Source organism: Fukomys damarensis, unplaced genomic scaffold (genome assembly GCF_012274545.1).
Source record: "Fukomys damarensis isolate Sample0158 unplaced genomic scaffold, DMR_v1.0_HiC HiC_scaffold_4, whole genome shotgun sequence".
Classification (NCBI taxonomy): domain Eukaryota; kingdom Metazoa; phylum Chordata; class Mammalia; order Rodentia; family Bathyergidae; genus Fukomys; species Fukomys damarensis.
In genome coordinates this window covers 33,661,469-33,674,538 of record NW_022900916.1, presented here as the reverse complement: position 1 = coordinate 33,674,538, position 13,070 = coordinate 33,661,469, and the positions used below count along the sequence as shown (strand labels likewise).

Sequence of the window (13,070 nt, the reverse complement as noted above, 5' to 3'; positions counted from 1 at the left end):
AGATTGTCATATTTGTATTCCAAGTAGATCAGCAGCTACAGAAGACATGGATTTCAGGGAGATAAAAACTGAAGACCTTGCAGTCCCTACTGAAAGGTGATTGCTGGGGAAATGGTGTATGTGGTGTGAATCAGATCAGTGCTAATGGAGGAGACAGGTTTGAGAAGTGTGAAGGTGCTAAAATTGGCAAGATTTGAAGCCTCAGAAGTGAGGGATGACTCTCCAGTTTCTAACACAGGTAGCTAGCGGAGGCACAGTGACATCATATAAGATAAGTCTACAGAAGCAAGAGCGGAATAGGTTTGATAGGGGAAGAGCATTAGTACCTGTAATGAATATAAGATGCCTGTGGGACTGCCAGGTACAGATGTCCAATACACGAGTAGATACATAAGTTAGAAGCTTAAGAGAAAGTCCAGATTTGAACAGATTTGGTGAATCATCAGCATGGCGTTGTTTAAAACATATAAGAGAAGATATACATTACAGAATGAGAGTGGTCACTAACAGTGAAAGATGAGAAGGAAGAGGAACCCTTGAAGATAAAAGAGGAGGAATGGTACCACAGGACAATGGCCAGGAAAGAATTTACGTGAAGGCAAAGAACACGCGTGCACAGCTGATGACCGCCTGGGCAGAAAGGCTTTCTCCACAAATTAATATAGCACCAGTCTTCCCCATTAGTAAAAGCACATTCTCATTTTAACTTCTCTACTCCTCTGGGGGATGAACTGTCCAGATACTTTTCTCTAGGTGACAGAGTGACAGAGCTGGCCTAGAAACTGAACATCTACTTCAGACCCTGGATGTATCCTTGACCTTGTACCTTCTGGAAATGATCTTTGGCATGGCTGAGAACACTGAATGCCAGGACGGGGCCTGTTCATACATTTTTTTTCCTATCAGCCTATTAATGGGAACATTACTTTTGTCTTCTAAGTTTTTCTGTTTGGAGTGACCAGGACACGGCATTTTAGGGGGCGATTAGCAATGACATGCTGCCACCTACTGGAAGCACCCACGGGTTTGAATAACCGCAGTCTAAAACCCCATCTCTCCTTTGAATTAAGAATGGTTCCTGGCTGAAAATAGAAAATGTCCCCACATATCCAATAAAATTTTCTTTGACTGCCTTGCCAGAAAAGTAGTTTTGTTTCTAAGAAGGAAACAACACATTTTCCATATCCTTTTCCCTGTTTATTGTTTTCCCAGGTTTATGCGGCCATAGGTCTTATCTGATTTTCCAATTTCCAGATAATCTGCCCCTTTTCCAAGCTTCACCTATAATATACCAGACTTTTGACTCATGATTATAAACTGTATGAATTTGTGATTCATTTTGTAGGAGAAATTAGTCATCTGTCAAAACTCATTTTAACAATAATGCCCATAAAAAATCTAGTAAGTCTCTTCAATAGTAATAAAAAGCTACCCTGGTGTTCCTAGGGGCCAGAATAAATTGGCAAATGTAGTGAGTTACATGGCTTTTGCTGCCTTGTTTGAGGAAATGGGTTTCTGAATAAAATTTAAAAATAAAAATAATTTAAAAGTACGTGATTTCTGAGCTTTCTTAAAGTCTTTTATATAGATTTAAGTAATGTTATATCTAATTGCATATTCATTTGACTTTACTACCCTATTTCTGCCCAGACTGCTTCCATCTGATCTCCTTTTTTCTGTGTTTATTACCCTCATCGTAGGTTCCATGCATTGTAACAATTAATTGGTCTATAATTATTTAATTAAAGCTCTTTGTGTGCATTGAGCATGTCTCACTAGGCTACATGTGCTCCATAAAGCACCTGAGAACAATGAGTACTTATAAGCCTCTCAGAAAAACACCTGTCTGTAACTGATATTTGCTTTCTCATTAGTGTGTGTCATATGTGAGACTTTGATTAAGTAAGATTTCTTTTGATTATGCTCAATTAATGTCACCATACCTTGTACATATATAATGTCAATGTATAATTTAGGATTCCTTGAGATTACTGGCAGACAGTGGCAATCTTGTTTCTGTAGCACATTTGCTGGAATTGGAATTATTCAGAGATTAGCATAGATGGCAGGTGTTATTATTATCATATAAAGATCCCAAGGAACAGAAATCAGAAGTGACTTGTCCAAAATCTCTTGTCAAGTAGTGCTATTTATATATCCTGTAATACCTCAGAAGCCATCATAGTTAGGAAATTAAATTAACCCACCCAATAAAGGCTGTTTTTCTGCCAGGGAAGGGCTGAAGAAAAATTAAGCTTATTCTGTGACTAAAGCCCAGATTGATAATTTATTGACTTTACTAGAATTATTACTTTAAAAACTTGGGGCCAGAAACTGTTCTTTCTTGTGTTCTAAATAAAGATATACTATTGACATTTGGGTGCGTAAAAGTAGGAAACAGGCATAGTTGCTATAGTTGTAAAAGCAAAGTTATTGGCTCCTTGCAACCACATCAAGGTGACCGTCCTTTGTAGCTCCTGTCTTGTGTTGCCCCATCTTATGCAGAAAGGCCTCTCTGTGTCTGCCCCCTGCTCTACTTCACATCCTTTGCCAAATAGGTAAGACCAGAGTGCTGAATGGGGGCTACCCCGCCTCAGTGAAGCTTATGCGCAGTGCTCAGCCAAGTCCCTTTGCTACTGTGCTCAGATCAATCTCTCTGTCTATAATCTTTTTTCCCTAATTTTCTGTACTCAGTGCTTCATTATATGCTATATTGTTCTGTCTTTGTTCCCATCTTTTATTGTTTTATTGCTCTAGTTTTTATTAGCACATTCTCCCTCATTCCTTATGAAATGCTTGTGGCTAGTTACCATGTTTATATTTTTATTTATTTGCTTTGGTTTCTAGGTATTTTGAGGGTTTTCTTTCTTTGTTTTTGTTTTTGTTTTGTTTTTTGTTTGGTTGGTTGATTTTTGCTTGTTTGCTTTCTTCTTTGTAAAAGGCTAACTAACAATCTAAGGTATTTATGAATGTAATATGGGTTTTGAAGAATCTTTGGTAAATATGAATTTCCAAGTATATTTCAGAGAGCATACTTAGCTGAATTCAAATAGATTACTAAAAAACAGTTAAGTCAGAGATGTACAGACCTCTAACTCTAAACTTCCTTCTCTAAAACAAACACAACTCCTAGAAGACCAGCATCTTTAGTGCAAATCATCCCCCCCTCCCCTGATGGTGATGATCTAATGCCATAGTAATTATACAGTAATTACTATTATATAATTCAGCTCAGTAGCACATAATATGCTTTATCTACATTGCCTGGTCCTCCTTGAAACTTTGTATGTAGCTATTATTATCTCATTCTATGCATGAAACAGTGACATTAAAGAGGTTAAGCAAATTCCCAGTTTACATAATAATACAGGCAAGATACACATTTAGGTTATCCCAACCCCAAATTCCATGGATAGGATTAATCATGTGAAGTAAGGGTATTGTTTTGATAAATACTGGATATCTGTTTTGCTTAGTTTAATTACAGTATAATTTCATTCATCAGTAGAGGTCTTAGTCCTCAAATATTTTCTTTTCCTTTTTTTCTAGTTTTGTGTCTTTCCACCTTGATGTCTATTAGCTCTGACGGCTGGCAGTTTTAGTTAGCTGCAGATTCTTTCTACCCTGACCTGTATTATAGGTTAATTTTGCTCAGCCATCAGATTCTCTGTGCTGCTTGTCTGTTTTCTGCTGATTGTACAAACCACTGTCAACTATTGTGGTGTAGTTGCATTTATCTACCCAAGACCACTAGCCCAGAGCCATACCACAAGGTAGAACTAGAGCTTGACCTTCCACATCACTGACCAACTCTCACATTGATCCCCAACACATAGACCTGTGCTTTGAAGACAATAAGGTTTAACCAAGCAAATGTTCCTTAGGGCAAGAGGGTATAAGAATTTTCTGAGGACTTTAAGAAAAAACTCTCTGACTCCACCCCCCCAAAAAAATCTAATTTAGAGCTGGGCATGATAATGCACACCTGTAATTTCTACACCATGGGAGCCTGGAGCAGGAAGATCAAAAAGTGGAAGCCTAGCCTGGACAATTTAGCAACTTAGTTATACGTTGTCTCAAAAAAATTAAAATCTAAAGGTGCAAATTTCCAATGATAAATGTCATATTGTATACCTTAAATATAGCAATAAAATTAATTTTTAAAATTTTAAATCTACAAAAAAGATGTGGGATGTAGTTCAGTGCAAAGCCTCTGGCTGAATATTCAGTACTGGGGGAAAAAAATCTGATTTAGAAGGTTGAAGTTGGCTGGGGCCCAGACGTCTGCAGCAGAGAGTACCAGATCCTGATGTATGCAGTTTGTGGACTCTCCTGGAGAAATACTGGCCTGAATTCATGTTCACGGTCTTTGACATTTATACAATATCCAAGCCATTTTTGTTTCAACCTGTTACTCTCCTTTGTTTCTTTCTCCTCGATTGCAGGAAACGAAAGTGAAAACAACCTAAAAGCTCTTTTGTGGATTAGGTTGATGTATCATTAAAACTACTGACAAAGGAATCATCATTATTATTTTCAGTCTACACACGTAAAAACTGAGGCAGAGACAGGTTGGGTTCTTTCTTGGAAGTTTCAAATGAAATAAAACATCCTCAGCTTATGTTGGTTTGACTTAATATTTTTCAACTTTATGATGGTAAGAAATTGGACCCAACCAAGAATTCTCCTGGTTTGTTCATTTGTGGTTTTGATACTAGGGATTGAACCCAGGGTCTTGCATATTCAACAATTTCTTTTTTCACTTTTAATAAAGAATTGAATAAATTACATGATATCATCAATGCTTAATAGAGAATAGGCTTTGTATCAGATGATTTTGTCCAAGTATGTGCTAGTGTAAATGCTCTAAGTACATTTAAGGCAGGCTAAGCTAAGTGGGCTATGGTGCTGCATAAGTTAGATATATTAGATGCCTGTTTAGCTTGCAATATTTTCAATTTACAACAGGTTTATAACGCCATCATTGAGTCAAGGAGCATCTGTATTTCAGTTTTCTAGTGTGGGTGGGGGTAATAAAATTAAATCTTTAATCATTGCAAGTCACTTCAACTCTCTCAGCTGATATTTCCTCATCTATAAAATAAGGACTTTGACTAGATGACCAACTGTTGGGTCTCTTGCAGGTTTGACTGGCCTGGAGTTCCGTGATATAGTGGCAGAGGTGGAGTTGAGAGGGCCAGTACTCTTCCTCTACTTCTCTCTCTCAAAAAGAAACATAGAAGATATATTGAAAAGGAGAAAAAAATAACTCTTGCCCAATTCAATTAAGAGATTATAAAAATTTCTCAGATTTACAATACATAACAGACGTTTTAATATTTGTTGACTGGCCAGCTGACTAATGCATGTGCTTGTGAATGAAAGAAGGTCAGAAGGAGGTCATGCAGGCTACAGAAGAGTAAGGCAGACAGACAGAGACAGAATCTGGCTGCTCTTTGGGCATAACCTGTAAAGGTCTTAAAAACTCTGAACAGTAATTCAAAAAATAAACATGTAGGTACTCAAAAACATAAATGTCACATCCACTGTAGCTCTTCATCTGCTTTGCTGTGCTGTGCTTTCTCAGTTGATGGAAAGATTTTATTCAGATCAGCCGTTTCACTTTTTCCTGGAGGCACTCTTAATCTTTGTGTTCTAACCTTTAAACATATAGGCTTCCATTGCTGCTGTAATGATTTTCATTGCCTGGCATCTACATGTTTAAATTCCTCTAAAGAATTGTGTACCTTCTATTTTTCTCAATTGTAGATGGAGTCAAATAAGGAAAAAAACCAAGTTGGGGTAGAAGAGGCCAGCTCTTGATTGACTTTTCTCTCTTGATACTCCTGGCCAGGGGAGAGACGGATCAATGGCTCAACTTTTCAGCAGGCATTAACGCTGCATCTCATTCTCCTTCGGGCAATCTGCTTCTCAGAGATGCTGATTAAACATTTTGGCAGTATTGGGGACAGAGGAGGGAGGGAGAGGTTGGGGAATTCTAGTGGCTGGAGCCTTTATTGACAACATTAAAGGCTTCAAGATATATTCGACCAGAAATTAATTACAGCCCAGTTCCCCATTTCTCCCTTAGGTGACAGTCTTCTGTTGATGCGTGCCACTGTGAAAGTAATAATAGGTTTCAAATGTTTGTGAAAAACATAAAGTAATTACTTGCTGTGGTAAATCAGTCATTTAAAGCTCCAGCTTCCCTGTGCTCCATGTACATAGTGGTCTGTCTGGTTCTTTTGTTAACTTTAATTACAGAGCATAGGAGAATGTTTTATTTTTCAGTTTTGAGAAACTTGGCTTGTTTCATTTCTTGGTTCCATAGTTCTCCAGAGACATAAGTATTGAAATGATAATGACACATAACTAACATTTGAACAAGAGAAGCATATGTCTGCTGGGGAGCTGATTGCCTTACTTAAGTTGTGTAGCTATTGGCTATCAGCTATTTGCCAGTTCTAATGAGCTTTAAATATTTACTATGTGTTGTACAGAAGAGGGAATTGGCTCTCAGGCATTTTGAGGCTCCTTCTCACCAATGGCGTATGTTTAAATTATGGGCCCTCAAACCACAGTCTATTACAGCTTTTTCTCCCTTTAAAAAAAAAAATTGAAAGGAAAAAACCAAATGTGCAACTTTCAAAAAACAACTGCAGCTTCTTTGCTGCAGTCCTTTCCTTCCATTAGGACCTTCACAGATCTTACTGAGTCATGCCCAACTCTATTTGCTCCTCTGGACCAAGAGAAATTTCCTTTGGTCATTTCTCTTAACAGGGAGATACATAGTACAGCATACACACTGGCCAGCATGATATATTATCTTGCTTAGAAATCCTGCAGGTTGCACTAAGGCTAGCTCACCCCTGCAAGTATGAACTGTATATATTCACACTGCTTTTCAATTCAACTAATTAATAATAATAATACTGTTTTTCTATCCTTCCTAATCCTTCTTGTCCTTTCCTGGACAGCCAGCAATTATAAGTCCTAACCTCAAAGATTTGCTTAATCTCCTAGACCAAGCTGTCCTCTTAAAATAAAAAGTTTGTTTTGCCTTTTCCAATACTGCTTTCTTTCTTTGAATTATTATTTATATCTAGCATCAAATATAAAAATATTGAGACTTGATTATTGATAATTCTTCTATGGAGAAAATCATTCTCATTGGGTCTCCTGTATTTTTTTTTTTTTTTGCAATGACAGTTGGAGTTCATGATGTTTGCCCCTGAGTCTAGAATATCCTATTTGTCCTCAAAGAAGGGAATTAGTACTTTTAGGGTAGTTGTAGCAGTATATACATTTTACTGTAGTTTTCTGTCTTTAAAAATATGATCATTCTAGCTCAGTGGTTCCAGCGCTTGCCTCACAAGCACAAGGACCTGAGTTCAATCCACAGTACCAAAAAAATAAAATTCAAAAATTCAAAAAATAAAAATATGGTCATTTGATGTAACTCAGTATAAGCAAGAATGTCTGAGACCAGGCGTGGTGATGCATACTTGTAATCCCAGCACTCGGGAGACTGAAGCAAGAGGATCGCTGCAAGTTCTAGATCTGCCTGGGCTATATAGTGGGTTCAAGGCCAGCCTGAACTACATACCAAGACCCTGTGTCAAAAAACCAAAAGAAAGGGTGGGGATTTAGCTCAGTGGGGCTGCCACCTGCCTCGCAAGCACAAGGTCCCGAGTTCTGTCCCCAGTACCAAAATAAATGAATAAATAAATAAATAACCAAAAAAGAGTGGAAGAGAATGAATATGTCTGATTAACTACAGCTCCTCATTTCCTTTTCATACTGTATTGTGGAGTTGTTATATGTTTATAATTCTGTCATATTTTATTTTTCTATAAGACTAGGTAACAAATTAATTATATCATTTGTTATTGTTAAAATTATTAATGATAATATGTATAAACATATACTTTGTGTAAGGAACCCTACTGTATGTGGTTTACATATATATATAGTGTGTATGTGTGTGTTTCATCTCACTGAATCTTTACACTAAATTTGTGCTTACCTGTTAGCATTTTTATTTTCCAAATGAGCAAATAAAGTCTCTAAAAGGTTAAGCAATGCAAGGTTTTTACTAGTAGTAAATGACAGGATTATCAGTCAAAACCAGATCAATCTGTATTTTAGCTATTGTGCCATATTACTTAGGACAATGCTATACATTAGTACTTAAAGAAAATATACTGTGGCCTCAGTATCTTTTATTGATTATTAAATAGACAGTGGTGATAGAATGTTCCTAGTTGAAAGACTGTAAAGGGGTTTGTATGTAACAATTTTTTTAATTTCTACAAGACAAACTGAAAGGAGATATTATTTAGCAGACCAGCAGAGATAAACAAAAGACAATAAAGGATTATGAGAAAGAACTTTAACATAGCATCTAAGGCCTGGAAAGAAATGACCACCATCACTGATCATAATTATACTTGTGTCCTTGGTACGAAGCAAGTGCAGACAGATTAAAAGTTTTATTAACTTTTGATATAATATTTCTATTCTCTCTCAACTATAAAATATATGCTCTGCCTATATCATTTAGTTCTTTTTCTTAATTCTGCTAAACTAAGTCAGACTAACATATAAGAACTGTGATTATGTGAGAATGAAAGATCATAAGAGATTTCCTACTGCAAAGGACCAGAAAATTCTATCTTTAGCAAAAGAACATACAATACTTTGGTTTAACCACTGTGTAAAGAGCGATACTCTCACTTCTGTAACCAGTGGGCATGATGGCACTGCCCAAAGCTGGGAAATATATGTTAGCACTTATGTTGTCAAGTGGTAACCTGGAACTACTACCTCCAGTGAAGATTTCTCAATTGGGTACACAGATTCTTTGCCTGAGCCGAGTGTTCATGATCATAATGTACAATGTCTCCATAAATACCAGGACAAGGTAAGAAAAGTTTATTTAGATACATTTTCAATTTGGAGAAAAGCAGAGTGTTGGGGCCACTTACATCCTGGTAGATACCCACTGACTACCTTAAAAGTGTTCTCAGCATAGTGGCTCATGCCTGCATTTCCAGCACTGTGGGAGGTTAAGGCAGGAGGATCACAAGTTTGAATCTAGCCTAGTCAACTTCGTGATGTACGAGACCCTGTTGCAAAACTTTAAAAGCGAGAGCAGGGTTGGCATGTTGCTCAGCGTAAAGGCCCTGGCTTCAGTCCTTACTAGCAAAAATAAAATACTTCCTGCTACAATAGCTGTGAGAGATACGAGTGACCCTTTAAGCCCCTCCAGTGGGCTTTCTGAGGAGTCTGGAGGAACCAGTGGGAAGTCTTCTTCATGGTGATAGGACACATGCCCAGTTGGTTTTTTCTGTATGTTATAAAGGAAACATACCATAGCTAGACCAAGATATTTATCCAATTGATGGTCTTTTTTATGTTGAAGGATAACCTTTCTCCATTACCCAAAATATGTTGTTTGATGTCTCTCTCACAGATTATACATTGAGTCTCTTCCTCACTATAGAACCTCAGTGGTTCTTTTGAAGTAGCCTGTTCTTTGAAGCATCTACCATTGGGATTTTCTTACCACTGATTTGCTTAATGAGTGTATCCATGTGCAAACGTAAACATATAATTTAATATCTGAAGCATTTTCTAAAAGAATTGCTTACTTGAAGTAGTTATGACAGACTAGCAAAGGGTTTGTCATTCCATTTGAACATCAACTATTGAAGGTATGTGAGAGTTAATTACATAACTCAGGGAGCTGCAAAGACAAAGATATGATTATATCTGTATACACTGTAGCACAACAGGAAATGCGGGCAGTACAATATGATAAGAATTAAGAGAGTGGATTAAGCTAAGCAAGATTCACTCTCAGGTGTATGGAGAAATGAAAACTATGTCCACACAGAAACTTACAAACATATATTCATAGTAGCATTGCTCATAATAGGCAAAAGGTGGAAATAAGCCATATGGGCATCAGTGATGAGTGGATTTTTAAAGTGGCCAACCCATATAATGAAGTATTATTAGTAAGATTGACATGCTATAAATATGTGCTGCATATATGGAGGAACTGTGAAAGCATTATGCTGAATGAAAGAAACCAGTCAAAAGGACAGCATACTCTATGATTCCATTCATAAGAAGCCCAGCATAGAGAAATCTGCACAGAAAGCAAGTAGATTGGTGTTTAACACTTAGGGCTGGGTGGGAAATGGGAATAGTATGTTATTTTTTTAAGTTTATGCTTTTTTCACAATTTTATCCCATTCCCCAGAGTTTCTTTTTAAACTGATGAGAATGTTCTAAAATTCACTATGGTGATGATTGCTCATATCTATAAATATGTGAAAGATCATTGAATTATACACTTTGAATGGTTCGGTTATGTGTTCTATGAATTATCTCTCAAGCTATTTTGTTAAAAAACAAACTAATAACAAATGTTGAGAGTGTCAAGGAGTTCCTCTCTACATCCTCAAAAAGAGACATTTTTATGGTTGAGGAAAAACTGCTACCGAGTTCATGCTGCCTCTGGAAGTAATGGAATGCTTTTAGTGCTCCTGGGGATGTTATTAATATCATCTTCATTATTATTATTAAGTATTAGTTGTGGAGCTAATTGTAACTAAGGACCTTCCAGCTAGAGTATCTATTATACTTGGGAGGGGAGAAACAAATAGTATTAGTTCAAAATCTGACACACATCGTCTAGCTAGATTTTCTTATTCTAGAAAATGATCCATGCGCCAATAGGCTACTGAAGAAATAGAAACTCCAGTGTTAGGATGACTGCACCTCAAGAAGAAAAGGAAATGTCTGTGCAAATGAATCTGGACTCCATTAAGTTCTGAACAGCAAAGGAAGTAAAACAATTCTTTTGTCTCATATTTCCAACATTTGTCTTGTATAACTTTTCGTTTGTTGCCGAATCTCTTAGTTGTGATGATTTAAATAAGTAGACAATGAATTTATAAAGTCATGCTTTAAAATACTAAATGTCTCCTCTCCCTAGGTAACCCCACCCATCTAGGAATATAAGTTATGAGTCTTTATTGCCACCTGATGACAACAAAGAGTACAGCCCGTCTAGAAAGAATAGCCTTTTCTACCAGTAAATTAAGTCCTTGAAAGCTGAAATGAGGAACTAATGATACAGAGATGGTGACAAAGACTTTTTATTATGTCCTCTGACCTTGCCATCAGAAAAAGGCCCTTTGTTATTTGGCATCTTTAAGCATACCGAATGAAGTCTTCCTATAATCACATTACCCATTACCTAGAAAGCAATACCCTATGTACTAAAGTGATTTTTAATCTATGACATTACAGTATTAGGTGTGCACTGCCATACATCTGTCAGCACTTTTCTTCTGCACTTGTAACTGCTGTCACTGTCCAGTGGCTGCTCCTCTGGTGTCGGTGGCTCCTGCCAGCATGATTTCACTGCTGCTGCTGTCATCACCATCACATACAAGCTGTCGCCCCTGCTACCATCTTTCTGCTGCTAATGGGAGTGACTGGCGTTTCTCCATGCCACATCTAGGTGCATATGCTGTCACCCTGCCAGTCTCAGAGCCATTTGACACCCCTTACTGCCACTGCTCATTATCACCCTCCCAGCAGTGACACCAGCTGGGACCACCCCACCCTGAGCAGGGTGCAGTCACTGGTGAAGTGACTGTGGTGGTCACCTTGTTACCTTTGAAGCAGGTCACCTTTCAGAAAAAACGGACCAAGGGAATAAAAGAATCCTGAACTTTTAGGGATTGGCCTAGTATACCTCATTGAGTCTCTGCTTTACTGGTTAGTGGAGATGAAAGCAATTAAGAGACCATTCTGCCTAGCATAGGGGAGAGCTTCAGTAGCCTCCCCCTTACCAGGTACTTACTGCTTTCTGCTCCTCCTCCCTGACCACTGGGTAGATAGAGGTTAATGTCATACATTGGAAGTTGTTTGACAATGTCCTTAACAAAGCCTGTGAAACTCAAATAATATGTAGGAGACAGTATAGCAGACATCACTACTGTACTTTCACAGTGGACAAAAAGGAATGAATCCTCAACTGAGAACAAATAGGAGGGGATTTACCAATGAACGAAAGGTGTCAATAGATTTCTGGAAGATAGGAACAATATGGGACACTGTTAATGAATGAACCAGTAGCCCTCTGTCTAGAATGTACAGTGAGAGCTTCAGGGAAGTTCCAGTTGGGAGTGCCAAGAGAAACTGAAAATAGAAAGATTGATGAAAATACATCAAATAGACTGTTTAATTCGCTCTTCCAAAATGTTGAAGAATTAAAAGCCATTTTAGGAAGTATTTAAGTCAACTCAAGTTTTCTGATGGGAATGTTGAAGCTTCAGCCCTCCTAATTCAGCAACCAGTGAAAGAGGTTCCCAACCTGACATTTGGCTTCCTATCTGCTCCCCTAAAAGAGAAACCTACCTGTTGGTGTCTTCTGTATAACCCCACATTACATTCCAAGGCACAATACCCTCCCACTACTAAAAGAGACATTTTAGGAACCTGATTCTGCCTATACTTAAGAGGCCCAGGATCCAATGAATTAGAGTTCCAGGAAAAGAGAACAGAAAGTGAAGGAGAGGGGAAATTACTAAAAAATAGTAATGTTTTTGCCAAGCCTCGGGAAGGACACGGGTCTTTGTATTAAAAGAGTCTGTTAGTGCCCAAGGCAGGGAAGGAAAAAATAGTCACACATAAACCCAGCCACATGCATTTTCAGAATGCTCCAGAAAGGGACATTAAAAAGTCAGTTGATGTCAGACTTGAGATACATAGCACTAAGCGCGAGAAGATAATGAAGTAATGTCTTTCTAACTCTGAGAAAGAATAATTTTAGCTTAGAACTATATATCTGAACACTATATCAGCTATCTCTGAGGGCAAGATAGACCTTTTCAGATGTATAAAGACTCAAAGTTTGCTTTTCATGCTGTTGCTGCTAGGGCAACTAATTGAACACGTGTTCAAGTAAGGCAAGGAAATAAACCAAAGAATTAGAAAACATTATGTCTCAAAACACTTGACCCCACTCAGAAGAATAGTGAAAGGAT

General features: G+C 37.7%; 1 protein-coding gene across 2 annotated transcripts in view; it reads left to right on the top strand.

Annotated features, from left to right (window-relative positions):
* The window catches only part of Exoc4 (exocyst complex component 4), a 741,153-nt gene that overhangs the window by 697,168 nt on the left and 30,915 nt on the right, over nucleotides 1-13,070 (top strand). Inside the window, exon 19 of one of the 2 annotated variants that reach the window (XM_033757669.1) lies at nucleotides 5,770-5,868. The exons of the other annotated variant lie outside the window; for it this stretch is intronic. Within the exon in view, the coding sequence (XP_033613560.1) occupies nucleotides 5,770-5,783 (14 nt within the window). The 3' untranslated portion in view covers nucleotides 5,784-5,868. Of the gene's footprint in view, nucleotides 1-5,769; nucleotides 5,869-13,070 lie in introns of those variants that run through there. 2 annotated transcript variants of the gene reach the window in all.